At 34.7% G+C, this 23,107-nt stretch overlaps 1 protein-coding gene across 1 annotated transcript in view; it reads left to right on the top strand.

Annotated features, from left to right (window-relative positions):
- Window positions 1-971: 971 nt before the first annotated feature.
- LOC150039010 (usherin-like) overlaps window positions 972-23,107 on the top strand; it is a gene marked incomplete at its 5' end in the record, with an annotated part of 572,498 nt that continues 550,362 nt past the window's right edge. Inside the window, 3 exons of the mRNA XM_090328110.1 lie at window positions 972-1,104; window positions 20,071-20,134; window positions 21,821-22,115. Coding sequence (XP_090184236.1) covers window positions 972-1,104; window positions 20,071-20,134; window positions 21,821-22,115 — 492 coding nt within the window. The remainder of the gene's footprint in view (window positions 1,105-20,070; window positions 20,135-21,820; window positions 22,116-23,107) is intronic.

Here is a 23,107-nt window from a genome sequence, read left to right as displayed (position 1 = left end):
GCCCTTTATAGTTGATTTGCTAAGTTTGAATGATAGTGAATCCTTTCATGTTTAAGTCAGAAGCACTTCAAGAGAAGACCATGTGAACAGAGTAAAGCTGATGTTGAAGAGAGAAAAACGATTTGTAATTATATAGTCTCATCAAAGGTTTTGTATAGAAATAGTCTATGAGATATTCTGCACAAATGGTTAAGTGACTTGATTACGTGGGAAACATATCACACAGCAAAATTCTATATGATTTCAGGATCTTCCAACTATAATCTGTGGTCATATCTGTTGGCCATCTTTTTGGTTAACAAGTTATTATTGGAATAGATCTGGGATTATTTATATACTGTCCATGACTGCTTTTGTATTGCTATATTACAGATGAGCAGTTGTGTCAAGGGCTATTTGGCTCATAAACACTAATTGTTTAGTTTCCAAAGAAGAAAATACATTCTTTCCATTCATGTATGAAGAGTGTGATAATCCTTAAGGCAGACATTGTGATTAATCTAGTTCTATTGATTAATTTACAATATGACTGGCATGCTTTGTCATTTTATATAAAATGTATAAAAACTGTGAACTGGATACCAATAACTAAGTAAATATTTGTGAAGACTATTTTATCAGTAAATTATTTTGACATATATTTCAGGTAGATTTGGGCTTGAATATTTTTCTATTGTATTCTGCATTGTCTCTGAATTCATTTGGCATTGAAAAAATCATATTCTCAAAAAAAAACCTTTCAAAAGCAGGGCAGTGAGCTGGTTTTAGGACAAACTATGCATACAGGTGAGTCCCTTGAGATATATTGTCCCCAGCACAGAAGCACAGTGTAGATTTATATCTAGTCTTGTAATGCTAGGGTATCACTTTGCTATTGGAATAAATTGTTTCCAGTCTTCACTGCTTGTATGGGGTTATTACAGTACAAACATGTATGCATTTACAATAGTCATGGTGATAATTTCTCATAGGTGTATCAGACAAAAATCAGCTTCTTCTTCAATGGTTTGGAGGAAGATAACAAAGCTTACGATGTGAGAACTCTGACTGATACAATTGAAGACTTTGCTTCCAGTACTATCCAAATAGGACAGAGTTCAACTGGTAAGATTTTTTTTCTAAGAGAAAATCTCTTTATTTCAATGTGTATCTACAGTAAAAGCATTGCTGAGAATTGGTGGCAACCAGATAGCACACAATCATTAATTCTCCCTCAACAATTAGTAGATAAAGATCTATCCACTACATGGTTATTGTTCAAATGTGCCATTTTGCTACTTCTCAATTTGTGTAACAAGTTTTTACTCTCACACACCTAGATAAAGCATACAAACAGACTCCTTGGCAGACCCTTCCGAAGTTGGGTGTCTTACAGAGAGCGCTGCTCTGTTTTCATGTGGCCTCTTTTGATGAATCCCACTTGATTATGGTAAAAGATCCTGTTAATGTACTGTTGTCTTCAGTTTTTAGGATTTGTTGTTGCTGTTGGTGGTGTTTTTTTTTTTTGTCAATTGTAGGTCTGAACTCTGGTCCTGGGCACTGTCCCCTGAGCTCCTCAGCTCAAGGATACCACCCTACCCCTTGAGCCACAGTGCCACCTCAGGTTTTCTGGTGGTTAATTGGAGATAGGAGTCTCATGGACTTCAGTGCCTGGACTGGTTTTGAACTGTGATTCTCCGATCTCAGCCTCCTGAATAGCTAGAATTACAGGCGTGAGCCACCACATCTGACCAATTTTTAGTTTTATGTTGAAGATTTTTGCATCGCACCTCATCAACTTTGAGTTGTGATATATCGTTGTGTCTTTATATGGTTTTTGTATCAGGAGACTGTTGATAGAATAGAATGTGTTTGAAAGAAATTCTTTCAACTTCCATTGGAATAAGTGAACAAGAATTGATATTAGGTCTTCAAATGTTTAACAGAACACTTAAGTGATATTTTGCCAGTCATGAGGAACATTTTTCTAAATTATTGATTCAACTTATTACGTCTCATTGGTCCGCTTAGGTTTACTTATTTGACTTCTTCTTCAGTCTTGGTTCATGGTATGTGTCTAGGAACCTGCCCGTTTCTTCTAGATGATCAATGTGTTGGAATACACTTGATTATAGTAAGATACTGATTTATGTTTACATTTGTCCTTTCATATTAAATTAAGCTTTTATTATATTTCTGCAGTATTAGTTGTACTATCTCTACTTTAATCTCTGATTTTATTTAGCTAAGCCTTTCTCCTTTTTCTCAGTCTAGCCAAAGGTTCGACACTGTAAACGTGTCTACACCATTTTCATTACCAGCAATCATGAACTTGAGTTTGTTGTTCCATGTTTTCATCTGTGTTTGGTTACTTTGTTTAAAATTTTGTAACAAAATGGACATGAATTTTTTGTCATAATGGTGTTTATGTTCTTTTCATTATTTTAAAACAAAATATCAGACTTTTCACCTATAAAACGAGCCAAATTCATGTCAGGTTGAAAAAAATAAGACATGTATTTTGGTATTCAAAATATATTTTAAAAGTGGTAAATTTCCAAGCTCTAGTATCAACAATAGGGATTCGTATCACTTAGTCCTGTTCCTTTGATCAAAAATAGTTATTTCCTTTAAGTCTCTGGCTTTTAACTTAATATTGTTTAATATATAATACTTAAAGCTACTATGACAAAACAAGGAATATTTAGGATATCTTACTTGCTAAACATGAAGTGCTGGGAGTGATACTAGAGTTGGATACGGTGGCTCATCCCTCTAATTCTAGCACTGGGCAGGAAAGATCATGGGTTTGAGGCTAATCTGGGCTGTACACATTTACCTTGAAGCCAGACTGTGTCATGTAGTGAGATCTGTTTCAAGAAACGAAATCAAATCAAAACAAAACTGGCAACGATTATAAATTCCTTTCAGAGTCTGTTTTCTTATTTGTTTTTTTTTCTTCACTTTTTTTTATTGTAATTAGTAAAAGGGTTACATGATATTTGCCAGAGAGAAAGTGCCTTAATTCACATACATTGATACCCTTTCACATGTCTTGGTACCCATTACCCTCCCCCCCATCTTGGTTTTCCCCCCTTCCCTATCAAATTTCAAATAACCAAATACAAATAAATTCAATATATCAGATAACAAAGTGAGATACTATAACGATATGAGATAACCAAGGGACAGCAAAGGGGATGAGAGACAACATAGTACATTAAGGACAACAATCATTCGTTATATGGCTTTTGTTTCAATATCCTGGAGGTCCTTTCAATTAGCTTTATACTATATGGCCTTATATATCAAGATTTTGTTCTATTGCAGATCTCTGCTAGTAGAGCCCAAGGTTTCTACTGATTATGACAAATGAGGGAAACCATTGAGCCTAAGTTCCTTTGAGTCTGGCTTACTTCACTTAATATGATTTTTTCTAAGTCTTTCCATTTCCTAACAAATGGGGAGATGTCATTCTTTCTGACAGCAGCATAGAATTCCATTGTGTACAAATACCACAACTTGTTGATCCACTCATCAACTGAGGGACATCTAGGTTTGTTCCATATCTTTGCTATGGTGAATAGTGCTGCAATGAACATTGTTGTGCTAGTGGATTTAGTATGCCTTTGTTTCTGGATGGTTGCGTAAATGCCAAGTAGTGGAATTGCTGGGTTATAGGGGAGTTCTATGTTTGGCCTTTTGAGGCACTGCCACACTGCTTTCCATAGTGGTTGAATGAGTTTGCACTCCCACCAACAGTGTAGTAGTGATCCCTCCTGGCCACATCCCCTCCAGCATCTGTTATTATTCGTTTTCCTGATCCTGGCCATTCTAACTGGAGTGAGGTGGAATCTTAGAGTTGTTTTGATTTGCATTTCTTTTATGACCAGAGATGTTGAGCATTTCTTTATGTGTCTATAAGCCATTTTTGTTTCTTCTTCGGAGAAGACTCTCTTTAAGTCTTTGGCCCATTTTTTAATGGGATGGTTGTTACTTTGGAGATTAGTTTTGGAGTGATTCAATTTTTTTGAGTTGTTAATATATTTTAGATATGAGGCCTTTGTCCGTTGTTTGGTTGGTGGAGATCTTCTCCCACTCTGTAGGCTTCCTAATTAATTTACTAGCTATGTCCTTTGCCATACAAAAGCTCCACAGTTTAATGCAGTCCCACTTATCCAGCCTTTCTCTGATTTGTTGTGATTCTTGGTCCTTGTTAAGAAAGTTTCTACCTGTGCCAAGGAGGCCTAGTGTATCTCCTATTCCTTCCTGTATAGTTTTCAGTGTCTCAGCTTTTACCTCTAGGTCTTTGATCCATTTGGAGTTAATTCTAGTGCAAGGTGACAAAGAAGGATCCAATTTTAGTTTTCTGCAGGTGCTTAACCAGTTTTGCCAGCACCACTTGTTGAAGAGGCTGTCTTTCTTCCATTCTATTTTTTTGGCTCCCTTGTCAAAGATTAGGTGGCCATAGGTCTGTGGTTTAGTATCTGGGTCCTCAGTTCTATTCCATTGGTCTTCAGGCCTGTTCTTGTGCCAGTACCCAGCTGTTTTGAGAATTATAGCTCTGTAATAGAGTCTAAAGTTTGGAATTGAAATTCCTCCGGCGCTGTTCTTTCTGCTAAGAAGTGTTTTTGCTATACGGGGTCTTTTATTATTCCATATGAAATTTTGGATTCCTCTTCCTTTCTTTAAAGAATGCCATTGGGATATTGATGGGTATTGCGTTGAATTTGTAGATAGCTCTTGGCAAGATTGTCATTTTCACAATGTTGATTCTTCCTATCCAGGAGCATGGGAGGTTTTTCCATTTCCTTAGTTCTGTTTTAATTTCCTTTTTTAGGGTTTTAAAGTTTTCATCAAAAAGGTCCTTTACGTTCTTAGTTAAGCTAATTCCTAGATACTTTATTTTCTTTGAGGCTATTGTGAAAGGAGTTTCTTTCCTGATTATTGCCTCGTTCCTCTCACTGTTGGCATAAAGGAAGGCAGTTGATTTTTGAGGGTTGATTTTATAGCCTGCTACTCTTCCAAAGTTTTGAATCAGCTCAAGGAGCTTGGGAGTAGAGTCTATAGGATTCTTTAAATACAGAATCATGTCATCTGCAAAGAGGGATAGTTTTATTTCCTCTTTCCCTACTTGGATCCCCTTTATGCTTGCTTCTTGCCTTATTGCACTGGCTAGGAATTCTAGTACTATGTTAAAGAGTAGTGGAGAGAGTGGGCATCCTTGTCTCGTTCCTGATTTTAAAGGTAATGGCTTTAGATTTTCACCATTAAGTGTAATACTAGCAGTAGGTTTCTCATACACAGCCTTTATTACATTGAGGAATGTTCCATGGATTCCTAGTTTCTCCACATCTTTTAATATAAAGGGGTGTTGGATCTTGTGAAATGCCTTTTCCGCGTCTATTGAGACAATCATGTGATTTTTGTCCTTGCTCCTGTTGATGTGTTGAATTATATTAATTGATTTGCGTATGTTGAACCAGCTTTGCCTCTCTGTGATGAATCCAGTTTGATCATAGTGTACAATTTTTTTGATGAGTTGTTGTAGACGGTTGGCCAGTATTTTGTTGAGAAGTTTTGCATCGATGTTCATCAAAGATATAGGTCTTTAGTTCTCTTTCTTTGATGAATCTCTGTCTGGTTTGGGGATGAGGGTTATACTGGCTTCATAGAATGAGTTTGGTAAGGAACCTTCATTTTCAATTTCATTGAAGAGCTTGAGGAGTATTGGTGTGAGCTCTGCTTTGAAGACCTTATAGAATTCAGCTGTGAATCCATCTGGCCCTGGGCTTTTCTTAAGTGGAAGTTCTCTAATTGCCATTTCTATTTCAGAGCTTGACATAGGCCTGTTGAGTTGGCTTAGTTCTTCTTGGTTCAGTGTGGGTATGTTAATATTGGCTAGGAATTCATCCATTTCATCTAGATTCTCAAATTTGTTGGTGTAAAGGTTTCAGAAGTATTCCCTCATGATATTCTGGATCTTGGTAATTTCTGTCGTGATATTACCATTTTCATCTGCAATTTTGTTTATTTTGATATGCTCTCTTCTTTTTTTGGTAAGATTTGCTAAGGGCTTGTCAATTTTGTTAATTCTTTCAAAGAACCAACTCCTTGTTTTGTTGATTCTTTCTATAGTTTGTTTGGATTCCAAATCATTTAATTCTGCTCTGATTTTAATAATTTGCTTTCTTCTACTGGGATTAGGGTTGGTTTGCTGCTCTTTTTCCAGGAGCTTAAGGTGAGATATTAACTTGTTGGTTTGCAATTTTTCCAACTTGTTGTTGTAGGCACCCAGCGCTATAAATTTTCCTCTGAGTACTGCCTTTGCTGTGTCCCAAAGGAGTTGGTAGTTTGTGTGCTCCTTACTGTTAAATTTCATAAACTGTTGGATTTCTGTTCTGATCTCTTCGATGACCCATTGGTGATTCAACAATGTGTTGTTCAGTCTCCATGAGTTACAGGGTTTTCGTTGGTGGAGATGTGTGTTCAGTTCCAGTTTGATGCCTTTGTGGTCTGAGAGTGTGCATGGAATAATTTCTGTGTTTCTGAATCTGACCAGGTTTGTTTTATGGCCTAAGATGTGATCTATTTTGGAAAATGTTCCATGTGCTGCTGAAAAAAACATATATTGTGTTATTGCTGGGTGGAATATTCTGCAGATGTCTGTTAGATCTAGTTGGTCTATATAGTTGTTCAGTTCTAAGGTTTCTCTGTTGAGTTTTTGCCTTGTTGATCTGTCCATAGGTGAGAATCGTGTGTTAAAGTCACCGACAATCACTGTACTTAGATCTATGTATGGTTTCAGTGTAAGTAAAGTTTGCTTGATGAAGTTCGGAGCTCCGTGGCTTTTGCGGCTTGGAGCCAGCGGTGAGGGGTGGGGGAGGGGGGTCCTCGTGTTCTGAATTCTTTGAGAAAGTTGGATGTGAGCTTTATCTGGATTTCTTTTCCGGTTTGTGTCCTTCTCCGTTGCTTTTTGAGTTTGTTGTTGTGGATTTCTTAAGGTAGATGGCTCGTGGGACTCCTGGTTCTCTCTTTTTGTGAGAGAGAGCTAGGCAGCGTCCCTATTGTCTTGGCGCCATCTTCCTTCTCCTGTTTTCTTATTTGTGTAACAACCACATAAGTATCATCATTCCATATGATTCTGGAAAAGCTGAACATCATTCTCTATGAGTTTGTTGCTTTAATCTGAATATGCTTTTGGATCAAGCTAAGCATGTAGAAAATCAGTAATTTAAGGCATCCATATATTTCAAAACTTGGTTATCAGTAATTGGTGTGCTGAAAAATTTTATAAATTATTCTGCCTACAAAAATTTTAAAGCATTAAATCTTGTGAACCTTATTTCAATATTTAATCTCCTCTAGTACTTTTAGCAGTAGTTTATTACACTAAATGTTGCTCACAGTATTTGATGTTGCTGTAAATTTTTTCATTTTGTAATGTAGAGTTCAAACATTGTGTTTCTTTTCTACTTCAGTATGCAAAATATTGAATTAATGCTTCTAAAGTCATTATGATTGGAAGATTATATTTATTTTTAAATCTGGGAATGATTTTCACTTGTGATTAGAAAACAAATCATTTGAAAAGAGCTGATTTGAAGTATTATTTAGTTTTATTAAATGTTCCTCCTTTATGTTCTGGAAACTGAAGAGCTATGGGAGGAAAAGATATTGTAAAATAATTTTTATCTTTATCAATTTCTATGTATGGTTATATCTACTGTATCTTTTCTCTAATTAGAGATGGCATATAGACCGGCTCATTACTTTTGCCTAATGATCCAGGCTCCATGCCACCTCGCTAATCATAAAAGAGATAGAAACAGAATGTTCCTGAAGACTTATTATAAATCATTTTCTTTCTCTGTTCCTTTTTTATAAGTCCAAAAAATTAAGTCACTATCTTCCTCTCTTTTGATCACATCTGAGATGATTCCATCCAGAAGGGGGTAATTGTGCAAGAGATTCCCCTGAGCTAAATTAAAGGTGTTCTCATGCAGTTCCAGGTTGAATAGTTAGTGTCTTAAACACAGATCTCTCAGTTGAAGAGAAGATAGGACCAAGATACGACTTCCATCTTTATCTGTTTGGCTTGAACTTGGTCCTTTTCTTCCCCTCCTATATCCAGGAAGTAATGGCTTTCTACGTGACTGCTGGCTACTATGCATATTTTTTTGAGTTTTACCTCTCGCTAATGTTATACTAAAGAAAAATAATTATTCCAGTAACACCCTCTGCTTCTGGAGGACTTAAGAAATGATTCAGTGGATGAGTAGATTGTTTTTCACTGGACACTCATCTATATGTCCTAATAAGATAACTTGCTTTAATAAAATCAGGTTTTACATAGGAAAGATCCTTAGACCAGGTCAACAATTGTGAGACAGGATTTTCCTTACAATATCTTCTCCCAGTTGTAGAAATATTTCAGAGTTGTCCTGCAGAACTGTAATGTTAAGTTACATAGCTCTGAGGAATCACTATGAGAAGTCACTGTGGCTACAAAGTAGAGGAGGCCTCCAAATTTGAATTTGAGATTTCAGAACCATGAGAAACAGGAATTCTAGAGCTACTTCGGAAACAAGTTTCCACAGAGTCTTTGCTTCATGTTAATGGTGGGAAATTTCAGCATTGCATGTTCAAATGCATGCAATTTCCTGAAATTGTTGGTCACATGAAGGATACCAAGGGAAGAAAAGGATAAACATCTGAAGCTACCCCTCAATTGCTTTTCCTTCTCTTCTCTGTTCTATGTGCATCTTCATTTATTTTCTTGTGCTCCATTCTGGAGTTGGAGTGCAACTTTTAGTTTTTCTCCGTGTCTCACTGATCTTCATTTGAAACTCAACTACATATTCAAAGACCAATTTCTTTTCAGTTCATCTTAGATTGTGCTTCATTTTTATTTTCTAAGATACATTTTGGAAATTATACAATATAAAAATAGAAAAGTATAGATATTGGTGACTAAGGACAAGTAAATGGAATGGAGGAAAAATATAGTTCATTCATATATAGGAGGTCTGAATGAAGGACTGATTTGATTTCAAATCATTACTTAAGAATTATCTAGCAATACTCTCAGGAAAATTAGATATGATATAAAAATAGAGGATGTTAAATGTATGTCTCATCACTATAGTAAACAAAAGCTCTGAATGAATTAAAATTTGGAAGTTTGGAATCATGAATTAGTATAAAAAATAGTAAACAAAAGCTCTGAATGAATTAAAATTTGGAAGTGTGGAATCATGAATTAGTATAATAAAATAAAGATGAGCACTTCTATACTGTCAACATTTAAAGACTTCTATTAGCCTGATATCATGTCAAAAAATGAAAGAAAAGTATTGAAAATCTAACCAATAAACTAGGAATATAAAATTCACATAATGCTTATCATCTGCTAGTTTAACCAGAAATTCAAAAAAAGAGATCAAGCCAATGTTGGGAAGAGTTTGGAATAGCCTAGAGAACCGTCAATGAAAAAAAAAATATATGAAGAATTTAATGTAAGAATGCAAAAAGGACACACTTAAAAATATAATTAGATAACTTAAATATGTATTGAATATTTAATGTATATCTAAAAGAAAGAATAATTGGGATAAGTAAAAATTCTATAGTATATGTATAAAATAATATAAAATAATATAAATAATATATAATCCTTTATATATGATGTATATATAAATTACATAGTATACAGTATATGTATAAAATTATATATAAAATAATATAATTAATAATATATAATCCTTTGTATATGACATATATATAAATTACATAGTATACAGTATATATGTATATATACACATTTATGTATATATTATATATGTATATATGTGTGTGTTAAGGATCAAATCCAAGACTCTTATATACTAGCCAAGCACTCTACCACTTGAGTCATACATTTAGTCCTTTTGTTTTGTGCTTTGTGTTTGAAATATGACTAACAAAATCGATGCTTAAGATGCAAAGCATGAGATATAGAATCATATATATTTAAGTTTAAAATCCAAGCTCTGCCTCTTAAGAGCCAAGTGACTTTGGCAAATGCTTTGACTTCTCAATTCAATTTCCTAATTTGTTTCCTCATTTGTGAACTGTGTTTTATGTACATATATTTTCAGGATGATTGCAAAGCTTATAAATAATGTATGCTTGATTCATGTTAGCTAACCAATTAAATATTGCTGTCATAAATATTATTAATTTAGGTATTACTTAAGTTTATTGACTTGTGAAAATTAAGAGTTTTTAAACAATGGTCACCAGCCATATTTTGTGTTTTGGCTTAAGTTAAATGAGGAAAGAAAACATTTCAATTTAGTGATATGACTGTAGACTTTTGAAATGGGATGTCTGGGTACACATCACAAATAGTGGTAGTTCCCACCTGTGGTTAGCTATTTTTGTCTGAAGAACTTCTTGTTCCATTCCTTGTCCTGCAGTGAGCACTACACATTCGCTTGGCTCTTCTACAAATATTTTTTGATTTATCTTTACTTTTGATGGATATTTTCATTGAGTACAGAACTCCATAGTTATCATGGCTGTCAATATCTTAGAACTTTAGGACATTGTCTCCTTGCCTCCCTTGTTTCTGGTGAGAAGTCAACCACCATTTTTATCGCTGTTTCCATGTACACTGTAGATTTCCTTTTTTTTTTTTTTATCATTTTCAGTTTGAGCCACCTATGGGTGATTTTATTGTGTTTATTCTCCTAGAGTTTCACTCAAAAATTATTGGAACTATAGTTAGTTATTTAGGAATGGAATGGAAGTATTAAATCTTCCCAGTATGGTGTGACAGTAAATGCCGGTGAATATTGAGGCAAAGGGTTGTAAGTTTGAAACAAGTCGGGAGTACATAAGCAAACTTGTCATACACTACCTTCCTCCCCCCTCCTTTCCCCTCCCCTCCCCTTCCCTTCCCCTCCCCTCCCCTTTCCTTCCCTTCCTCCCTTCCCTCCCCTCCCCTCCCTCCCTCCCTCCTTTCCTTCCTTCCTTCCTTCTTCCCTTATTTCTTGCCTGTCTGCCTCAATGTCATTTCTCCAACTTCTTTGTCTTTAAATATGTTAAATATATATGTTACAGCAGTGAATAGTGTCCTGATAATTTTAGACAGATTTATATTTTGATTTCCCTACTCATTGTTTTCCTCTTAGTGTTTTTGTTTGGGTAGTATTTATTGGCTTGATTTTTCTTGAATTCATAGGTGGTTTTTACTATTCTATCTAGGCTTCTGTAAAAACCATATAGAAAATCCTTCATTTTTAAATCAACATTTCATTTACACTATTTCTATGCAATTCCTTTTGCAGATGCCATCTGTCTGCTGAGATTCAGCATCTAGTCAGATATTTTCATATTTTTCCTTTTGTTAGAATAAAAAATCATTTTATCTTAGATATATGAGGTTATCATTTATGTTCTAGCTCTATCTCTATTTACTCCCCTCTTAGTGATGGGCCACACTTATTTGCTTTTTCTCATGTGTTAAAAATACTTTTATTACATAAGAAACATTTTATATTAAAAAAAATCAAAGGTTGGAGCAAATTATAATTACCTCCAGAATAAAAGCCCTAATGGTTCATCGGTCATCTAGAATAAGGTAAAAATAGGAAAGAAACAGTACTCAATGATTTTGAAGTTGAAATAGATGCTTATTATTGTTTTAATGATATTTAGTTCTGTTTTGGGATATCTGAGGACAAGATCATAATGTGTACCCCCATTGTGTGGTTGAGTCCTTTGGAAATCTAATCTGACCTTCCAGGCTCCATAAAAATGCCTTTTACTTCTTTATTGATTCCTCCACTTAGCACCACTCTCTTAGGCAGAAGACCAGCCCTGGGTCTCAATTTGATTTAAGTAACTTTGGGAACCCAACTTTTTGATAGGCTTTTAAAAAACAACTGCTTATAAGACCTGACTTATTTTGGTTGTTGGGCAGATAACAACAATGGATTCTTGTTGATTTTTTCAATTAAATCAGGTATAGAAATTGAACTGTTATTACATAAATAACTGATTTTCTATTTGGCATTGTTTATGCTTATCTTTGCAACCTTCTAGATTCACTCAGCTATGGCTACTTTCTGTCTCTCTAGGAAAAGAAAACTAATTGGCTGTAAAGATTGTTTTTTGTAAAAGTCGGGAATTAACCTGAATTTGATTTACTTACTCTGATTTTTTTCTGGTAATTTTTGTGAGTCCTACTTTTATCTCTGGCTTTTCAACTTTGGTCATTTCCTTTGGCTTTCCTGACATCGAATTTGTCAAGACTTAGAACTGATGCAATCTTATTTTACACATCTATTCAATGTTTAAAGGCAAGATTATTTTTCCATTAAAAAGAACTTTTCTTGATCTCTATTTTAGTTCACTTTTAAAGCATCTGGGTGAATCACTCAAGTCCTGATACCATTTATTTTTATTTAAGATCACAATGCTAATCTTGACTCATTGCTATTTCCATTAATCTAGTACTTATTCAAATAAATTATTTTTTCAGTTTTGGAAAATTACAGATTTGAAATTCCAAATGGTTCATAAATATCCTCTTCCATTTTGTGCATGTATTTTTGTATCATTCTTGTGTGCTTTTAAAACTTTTGTTGGTAGGCTGGGTCATATGAAATTGCAATTTCTACTATCTGTCTATCTATCTATCTATCTATCTATCTATCTATCTATCTATCTATCTACCTATCTATCTCTTATCAATCAATCTATACCAAACCAAATAAAACTAAAGAGAATATATTCAGTTTTCCTTTGTTTTTAACATTTTTTCTTTGTTTTTAACGATTTTCTACTTTGAAATCTAACTATTCAGGCTAGCTGTTCTACAGCTATTCTGTTTACAGAAAAGGATCATATTATTTATGCTGGAGTTGAATTACAGAGTGAGAATTTTCTGTCTCCTTGTGTCCATTTATGGGAATTTCTGTGGAAAAGGCACAAGGAGGCATCACAGGCTCCTTCACCTGGCTCTCTTTCTACTTTGCTACCTTGTCAAAGAGTTCCCAATGTGCTTGAGCCAATTTGCACTACCATCTGCCCCAGTTGCCCTTGTGCCAGTATCCACATCAAAATATTCTCAGACATTTAGCTTTTGGTGAAATCTTGCCCCAAATTATTCCTTTGTTTTAGTTTTATTTCCATTAAAAACAAGTAAAGATTTGAAAATGCACATCTATTTGGCTTTCGAGTTTTTCTTCTGTACATTTTCTGGTCTATACTTTGTTAAAATTTCTACTCTATCTTTTCTTACTTGAAGGAGTCTTGCTTTTATTGTCTGCAATTCAAATAATTATATGGACTTAAAAATATTCCTTTAAAAGGAAAAACTTGGAAAAAATCATATTAAATGAACTAAGCCAGACCCAAAGGCAAATAGGCTCAATGGTTTCCCTCATTTGTAATAAGTACCACACATCGAGGACTTTCCTAGAAGAGGATTACAATAGCTCAAAACCTAGGTACATAAGGTCATATATGATACTAAATGAAAGGATCTCTAGGATATGGAAACAAGAGCTTCATTTGTGTAATTGTTGTTCTTAATGTATTATTTTATATCTCTTCTCTTTTATTGCCCTTTGATCAATCTCATATTGTTACTGTATCTGACTTTGTTAACTGGTATATTGTATATGTTTATTTGTTTATTTAAAATAAGAAAGGGAAGAGGGAAATACAAGATGATTGGGAGGTGGTGGGAGGAGGGAAATGGGGACAAAAACACGAGAAGGGGTATCAATGTGTGAGAAGTAACACACCTACTACCTGAGAATGTAGCTCTAACCCCTCTATACCTTACCCGGACAATAAAAATAAGTAAATAAAGAAAAATTCCTTTAACATTTATATTTTTTTATTTTCCACAGGATTTTTAATTTTAACATTAACAAATATATAATCACTTCTTTGGTGGTCTACATTTATGCTATTACTATATATTTATGCATTGTACAAATCATGGTGACCTTTTCATGTAGGCTTATAGTGTGCTTCGGTCATATTAGCCTATAATTATCTACTCATGTCCTCCTTTCCTAGTGTGCTGATTTTTTCTTTATTCATAATTGGTCCTATTACACATCATAAAATGAGTTTGTAAGCATTTTTACATTTCTAATTTGACAAATAATCTAAGGACCATGAGTGTTGGCTCTTTTTATGGGTCAGAGGTTGATTCCATCTGGCTCTAGGATTTTCTATGCATAGATTCAAAGTTACTCTATTAGTGTAGTTACTTTTTGTTGATTGATTAGAGGTTTTATTTGTTTACTTATTTCGCAAATATCTTATTAGGTCAATTTTGGTAGATCCTATTTTTCTAGAAATATATTCATTTCTTCTTGATTCATGGCGTATAAATTTTCACAACCTATGATAATCTCAATAACGTGTTTTGTATTGGCTGTTTAGTCTTCAGTTCAGTCATTTTGAGTCTTTTCTTTCCTTATTATGCTTTGCTTAGATAATGATTATTGATCTTTTCAATCAGCTCTTCATTTTATTATTTGAGGTTTTTGGACTTTTTTTCCTTCCTTTTCTCTTTTTTTTTGTTCTACTCATTTGGCATTTACATGTTTTTAAAACTGTGGTTTATCAGTAGATTAATGAAATTTCTGATTTTAAAAAAATATAGACATATAAACTTCCTTTTTATAACAGCTTACATTATATCCCACAGATTCTGCTACATTGGTTTCTAGTTTTACTTGATTCTGTGAATTTTAGTAACTTTCTCACTGATTTCTCCAGATAATCACTGACTGTTTATAAGTATAATGCATGGTCTCTAAAAGTCTGCACATTTTTTGTCATTTCTCTCACAGTTTATTGCTAGTTTTATCCCATTAAGTTGTGGCAAGATGAAAGAAGCTGTTTCTGTTCACTTATTTAGTTTTGTATGTACTGAGATTTGTTTTATGGCCTGAAATGCAATCTATTAATAAAGTTTCATGAGCCACTGAAAAGTATATATATTTTGCAGTTGCTGGTATAGTATTTTATAGATATTGGCTAACTCTACATGATCTATAGTGTAGTTTCAGCCAGAGGTCTCTTTGTTGATTCTTTTTTTTTATTTACAACAGGAAAACCAATCTATTGTTAAGAATGGGTTATTGAAGTAACCCCCTATTACTGTCTTAGGGTGTATCTGCCCCTTATGACCAGTCTTGTTGATTTTATGAACATCACACAGCCTTCATGTTAAATAATAATAACTTATTCTTCTCCATCAACACCTCTTCGTCCATCTCTTCCTCCACTTCCACCTCCTCCTCCTCCTCTTCCTCCTTTATATACTTGACTATTCTTGAACTCAGTGTCCTGCTGACTCTACATTCCAAATACTAGATTATCTGATGAACACTATGGCATCAAGCTACAATTGGTATATTTTGTGATGCACCTTTAATAGTTAAGTGACATCTTCTTTGATTGATTTTTAGTTTAAAATCTACTTTATTTTATATTAGTTTGTTTATTTGCTTTTATTTATTTGCAATATATTCTTCCAACCTTTTACTTTCAGTCTGAAAATGCCTTTGATTTCCAGTGTTTTTTTTGCAAGTAATATGTAGGTAGTGCTTTTGTTTAATCCTGCCAATCAATTACTCTCCTTTTGGGGAAGGATACTGAATTCATATCATGTATTATAATTCAAAATTATGAATTAATTCCTAGGACTTTGATGTTTTTCTAATGTTCAATTGTTTTTCCAGTTCTTATTTGTTTATATGTTATTCTAGTGAGATTTATTTTTCCCATACTCTCCTCTTATCTGTGAAAATTTCCCTAATTATCTTCCACAGTGCTGTTTAGTCATTGCAAATTACATGATTTTATTTATATACTTTAGATGATTTTTACCTATCCATTTATTCCTAGGGCTGATGTTTGCTGGATCTAGTAATATAGACTGGCAGTTAATTCTTTCCAGGGCATTCCATACATCACTTCATCCTCTCCTAAACTTTAGGGTTTCTGGGGTTTTTTTTGAGATTGCTTCTACAGATGGGTTGGTTTCCCTTTTGCTACTTTCTATATTGTTATGCACACTCTTGGAATTTTAACGATAAATATTTCTACTTGTTCTCATATAGTACAATATCATTCTTTCTAATGGCTGTATAAAATTCCATTGTGTACATATACCACATTTTTTGATCCATCGGTCCATTGAGGAACATCTGGGCTGATTTCAAATGTTGGCTATGGTGAGTAATGCTGCAATAAACAAGGATGTGCTGGTGGCTCTATTATATCCTGAAAAACAATGTGACAGTTCCTCAAAAGAAAAGGAACATGGAACTATCTTGTGTTCTAGCAATTCAACTCTTGAGCAGGTATGAAAAAGATTTGATAAACTTTTGCTAGTATTTCATGGAATGTATTTTTTTATGTCTTTTCTCTGTATTGTGGTAACTACTTTTACTCTCAACTTCTGTGGGCTTGGTATTTTTTTTCATATCCCTGAGGTTTTTTCATTTTGTTATTTTCATTTTTCTTTACCACTGAATGATCAAATTCATCAGCCTTTTTCATCAGTTCCTGATATCAATCAATGAGTGAGACATTTCACTGAATTATAAAATTTGATTTATTGTGGTTTTATTTCTACAAGTAATGTTTAATTCCCTTTCAAAGGTATCTCTTGTTATTGAAATGTTTTGTTGTCTGCCTTCCATTATTCATTTATTTTCCATAGTTTCTTAGAAGTCATTGATCAATTTTTTTAATCACTACTTTGAATTCAACCATTCGAATATCACTGACCTTTTGTAGTGAATTGTATTTGTTGATCTCTTTCTCTCTCTCTCTCCCTCTCTCCCTCTCTGCTCTCTCTTGAATAGAGGATTGAACTCAGAGCATAACATTTGCAGGGTAGGCACTCTACCATTTAGTTCATGCCTTCAACTACATTTTTGGCTTGGTTATTCCAGGTAGTGTCTCGCTTTATGTGCTGGCCAGATTGTGCTGCAGTTCTCCTCCTTGTGCTTCTGTTTGCTGGTAGGGATAATGGATGCACGCCACTGTACCCAATCACTGTGCTTCCCCTGTAACTCTAACTGGGATGGTGGGTGGAAGCCTTCTTAGCCAGTCACGGACTGGTGTGGAATCTTGGGGCTTTTTATGTCAAGCTGTGCTTGAATTGCCATCCTCCAATTATTTAGGATTACAGACCTAAGTCACCACGCCCTGTTAGTGATTTAAAAATTATTTTTTCCTATCTTCATATCTAGTAAATGAGATTTTCAGACTGCATACATTATTCATCATTCTTTTTTTCTACTTTCCGAGCTGATCATCTCTGTTTTTTCTATATGTAACCTTTCTTCTTATCCAAATCTACTTTTGCTATTGAATTCTCTCCTGGATTGTTCATTCCCATTTAATTAGTATATATTGATGTATTCTCCTCACACATTATTTTAGTTTGTCAGAAAAGATTTCCTTTAGTTCATTGAACATGCATACTCAACATACTGAGTTTAAAGTTTTTGTCTAGTTATTGTTTTGGGATTTTCTGTTGCTGTAGTTTGTCAAAAGAGGTGCAATTGTCAAACACTCCTTCCAAAAGCATTAAGGCTGCTTGTTTGTCTTTGAAGATTGTTTGAGTGGTAGAAAGAAAAATAGAAAAAAGCTAAAATGTTGCCTACCAGTGGCTGCAGATATTTGACCATTTCAAAATAAGCTCTCTCCACATTGTTCCTAGTCCTGTTAATTTTCAAGAACCTAGAAAATTTGACTCTTTTCAATATTATAAGCATTTTGTACAGTGCAGAAAATTTGCAGTGGTTGTTACTCTGTTATTCCTGCTATAACCCTGTTATTTTCCCAAAATGTTTGCAATTTCAATTTAGTGTTATTGTCACAGTTCATTAATTTAATAAATAATATTTTATGCTTTGGTTGCTAATATAAATGGACTTAAAAGTTTTAACATTCACTGATTGGTGTTACAATTTTTATTTATCCTAATTCCAAACTTGATTTTACTACATCTACGTATTAAGATTATTTACTCACAATTTTGGCATTTAAATAATATTGCTCTGCCATGGAATTATAACATAACATTGCTTCTTTTCTGTGATGACTTATTTACTTTTTGACTCCACAGCTATAAGGTCTTGCTTGTATGAGTCATGTTTATTTTCTTGATTAGTTTATAGAATTTAGAACTCTGCCATGCAGACATTCTTCAAAAGGAAATATCCTTATTCCATTAGATATGTGTTAAACATTTGTTACTAGCAAAGGAATGAGGAACATCTAGCCTTATGATTGTGTCCTTGAAATATTTTATAGCATTCTCTCACCAAATTATAATTCTCTTCTTTGCGATGGATGATTCACATTAACTCTTGGTCTTTGGAAAACTTCTTCAAATTCTTTAAAAAAAATACCTCAAGTATGAATTCTGCAGCAGTTGCAATGATGGTCCCATCACAGACTCCAAAATGTAAAGCTAAAATGGTTTTTAAAGGTTATAAAACCCAGCCCTTTTATTTTATAGATGATAAAATAGATTTCATTATCCCTCTGCAGCACAGCTTCCCTTTAACTATTATTAAAATATGGGAAGTGAATTCTAATTTATCAGCATTGAAGGAGACACCTCCACTTCTAACACCCTGGTCTAGATTCCATCATTTTTCACCTGGATGACTGCAATAGCTGGCTAACTGCCCCCTCTGCATCTAACCTTGTTCCTTTACATTCTAATATCAACACTCTTGAATAAACCTGAGACTGTCAATTCTCAGCTCACAACCCTCCAGTGGCTTCTTATTTTATTCGGAATATAAACCCAAATCCTTACGATGGGCTATAAGACTTTCAACAATTTGTAATTCCATCCCCATTGGCTAGTTACCTTCTAACCTAATCATTTAGTAGCATCTCCTTCTCTCATCCTGTTGTAGGATGCTAGCTCCTAGCACCATCTCTAACATACCAAGCATGTTCTTCAGGAGACTATGAACTCATTATGAACTTCTTGGAACACTTTGTCTCTGGAACATCTATGTACAGGAGTCACTTTCTATCCCTTGTAATTCTCAATGAGAGTTCTCTTTGAATGTATCCCCAATAACATCCATTCATGTTCTCCATCCTCTTCTCATTTATTTATTTATTGATCATTTTATTATTGATGGCACCCATTATGTTCTAAAATGTCTTAAAAGTTACTTGCTTACTGCATTTATCTTTATGAATTCAGGCTTCATAAAACAAGGGAATTTTCTTTCTAACTGATGTCTTTTTGGCAGCCATGAAATTGTCTGGCACATAACCAGTTCCCAATAGATATTTGTGAATGAATAAATACATAAAGAATGAAGTCACTCTCACATTCAATGCCCTGGTTCAGGCTTTGACAAAATCAGAATGTTCATCATTTGGTTGTATTTTGGTGAGAGTAGACTTTCCAAAAGTATGAATGATTAGCTTTATTTGTTATATCTGGTTTCTTGAAATAAAAATTCTCCCTTGGATGTTCTGATTTAAAATATTTCAGACAGTATTTTATGTTCTTAAAATGAGCTGGAAAATATAACTATATGTTATAAATGTATATTTTTTCTTTTGAGTAACACATAGTTATAAAAATATAAAACAATGGTGTAAGTTTTCTGTGACTGCCATAATCAAGTGGCTTAAATGTTATAAACATATATCTCAGAGTTCTGGAGCTATATGTTCAAGTCCACATGTCTTCAACCTCCTGAGTAGCTAGGATTATAGGTGTGAGCCTGAACCACCAGCACCTAGCTTGTTAAACCATTTTTTTTCTATGATTTTAAGTACATAATGCCTTTTTTGCCAGTCCACAGGCTTGACTTCAAGGCCTGAACACTGTCGTTGGGCTTTTTCAAGGTTAACACTCTACCACTTAAGCCATACCACCACTTCTGGCTGTTTCTGTTTATGTGGTACCGAGGAATTGAACCCAGGGCTTCATGCATGCTATTTTTTTAGCAATTAAACTATTTTTAAGCAATTTCTAGTTAAACTAAGTTCTCTCCTATACATATCAATGCCTTGCAGGTTTGGAGAAGTTTGTTGGAAGAATGCAAGATTTTCGATTATATGAAGTGGCACTTACAAACAGGTAAGAAGTTACAGTATTATAAAGCTATAAGATTACAGAAATTTTACACCCATACAGAATTTAATAAAAATTTACCTATTTAATGTTTCTAATGTTTCCTTTGGTTTAGACTATCCTTTCTCTTCAAAGTGGTTATTTTATAAGTAATTCCTTATAAGGTCGACTAAATTCTCAACGATCTTCTCAAAGAAGCATTTTATGGCAGCATTTTATGCAAAGTAGAATCCTGTTCAGTATCCATTATATAGTATTTTCTAATACTTAAAAACTTCTCTGGGCCTTTGGAATAGATAGAAATCTTAGGTAGATAGGTTTCAGAAGTTTGAAGATGAGGTTCTTTTATAAATGGTTTCTGAAATTGCTTTCCCAATTTAATATCAAATGATGTAGAGTATATTGTTGTGTGGGTAAATGAAGTATATTTAGTTTTGTGAAGGCTAAGAGGAAGACTTTTTGAAATTGATGGTTATTTAGGTAAGGGCCATGTGGATCCATGTGGTGATTATAAAATGATAAGATTAGCACTTAACAGATTTGAGACCTGTTGCTCCCTGACGTGGTGATGTGTTCCGGGACAGGGTGCATTATCAGTATAAAGTTTCTGTATTATTAGTCAACATCATCCAGATGATGTCTGAACAAACATTGCTGTAGCACCGAGGAGAAAAACATGGGTTACTATTCACCATACTATCGCTCAGATCTTTTCTAAAACACTGAAGAGCAATTTGTAACAATCCTTTGGGAATGAAATTGTCCAGGGTATGATCTGAGAGGCAAAAGATTGAATGTTGGATGGGGAAATTTGGATCCCAGTCAAAATCTAATATCAGTTGAAAACCATGAGTAAGACTAAAGAAAACGTCACTTCATGTAGTTTAGTGAGCAGAAAAAGCCGCTGGGCACCATTGCTGCAGCAGGACCTGAAAGAGGAAATTTGCTTTCTCTAGTTAGACTTTGGATGACTGATGCTGGCTTGTTTGAAATATCTGGATAGGTGCTATGTGGAAGAGTGCCTAAAAATAGGATGACTAATTCTGATCTAGAACAAGTTTATTACCCTTAATGGAAAAAAATTAAATATAACTGTCTGGAATTGGCATTCTTGTTTGACTGTTGGCAGCTGGCATATGCTCTGAAGCCATTGAAACATTTTAGGAAGCCAGAATTTGCACAGATGAGTCACAGGAAATCAGTGACAAATGTACTTGGCTATAGTTCCTTCACTCCAAAGAGAAACAGATGAAATGCTTGTCGTCGTCGTCTTCTTCCTCCTCCTCCTCCTCCTCCTCCTCCTCTTCTTCTTCTTCTTCTTCTTCTTCTTCTTCTTCTTCTTCTTCTTCTTCTTCTTCTTCTTCTTCTTCTTCTTCTTCTTTTTCTCCTTCTCCTCTTCCTCCTCCTCCTCCTCCTCCTCCTCCTCCTCCTCCTTCTTCTTCTCATTATTTTCAAAATATTACCTGGCCACTCCCAGCAATAAACAATCTCAGTAAATGATTATCTTCCAATTCATCACAGACAGACACAGGACATCTATCACCAACATGGATTCTTGGTGTGAAAAATGAACACTTACAATTTTGCTGCCTTTGACTTCCATTATCTTGTCTGAGAGTTTTACTTTCTATGCCATGCTTCTTAGAAGCTCTTCCTCCCTCCCCCTTCTGTTTTTCCCCTTGATTCTTTCAGAGAGATTCTGGAAGTTTTCTCAGGAGAGCTGCCCCATTTACACACGCAGCCACACTGTCGCTGCCCTGGCAGCCACCCTCGTGTCCAACCATTCGCTCAGCGATACTGCATTCCCAATGATGCAGAAGACACGACTCAAAACAGGGTGCCCCGGCTAAATCCTGAAGCTCATCCCCTTGCTTTTCTCAATGATGGTGACATGGCAACTTCCTGGGTTTCACGTGTGTTCACAAACATCACCCACTTGAATCAAGGAGTGGCTCTTTCGCTGGATTTGGAGAATGGACAGTATCAGGTAATTAGAAACAATGGGGACATGGCCACTGGAATGAGTTTTAGAAACCTCATGTCTTGAAGCAAAGGGAGCTTTGTGTTCTCCCAAAGGTGTGGAGACTGGAAATGAGAACGGGGAAGTGTTCCAAAGGCTTTGAGAACTCTTGCTTGCTTTTCCCAGAATCTAGGTCTGGAAACTCCTGACATTACCTAGATTGTGGCAGTATTACTTCAATTTCTGCCCCCTTCCTTTTTTCCTTCTCAGTCTGACAGCTTACATCTTTCCCTTAAAAGACTCCTATATATCTATAAATAAACATGTTGTGTAGTATGAAAGTGATTACAAGTGAATTAACCGAAATGATTATAATAGGCTATGGAGAGCCCAAATTGAATATTCTTTTGGAAAAATTAGGTCAAAGCCCAACAAAATGGTTACACACAAAAGGAGGGGCAAGGTCAGAGGAATAGAAGAATATAGTCAAGAGATCATTGTGTCTGGGTACTGAGGCTCACATTGGTAATACTAGCTACTCAGGAGGCTGAGATCTGAGGATCACAGTTCAGAGCCAGCCCTGGCACTAAAGAACATGAGACTCTTATTTCCAGTTAACCACTAAAAAATCAGGCTGTGGGACTGTGGCTCAAGGGTAAAGCAGTAGCCTTGAGCTGAAGAGCTCCGGGACAGTGCCCAGGCCCAAAGTTCAAGCTCTAGGACCAACAAATAAAATATACATAAATAAAAATAAAAAAAATTGTATATGCTACAAAATTAAGAAAAGTACGAGAAAGGTCAGTGTTAAGGGTGTAAGAATATTGAAGGGGGTGATTCTGATTAAAATATAATGTATTCATAAACTGCTTTGTTAAATGGCACCTCTTTGGTATAACTGCTTAAATATTTTTTTTTAATTTTTAAAAAAGACTCCTTTAATCTACAAAGATTTCATTTTGAGATCCTTAAGCTAATGAAATGTGGAAAGAACCAATTTCTAAATAAGATCAGGCATCTTG

The sequence above is a fragment of the Megascapheus bottae genome, unplaced genomic scaffold (assembly GCF_031878675.1).
Source record: "Megascapheus bottae isolate mThoBot1 unplaced genomic scaffold, mThoBot2.hap1 H_1, whole genome shotgun sequence".
In the NCBI taxonomy this organism is placed as follows: domain Eukaryota; kingdom Metazoa; phylum Chordata; class Mammalia; order Rodentia; family Geomyidae; genus Megascapheus; species Megascapheus bottae.
Note: the sequence above shows the minus strand (reverse complement) of the source record. Positions and strands in the feature narration are given on the sequence as shown.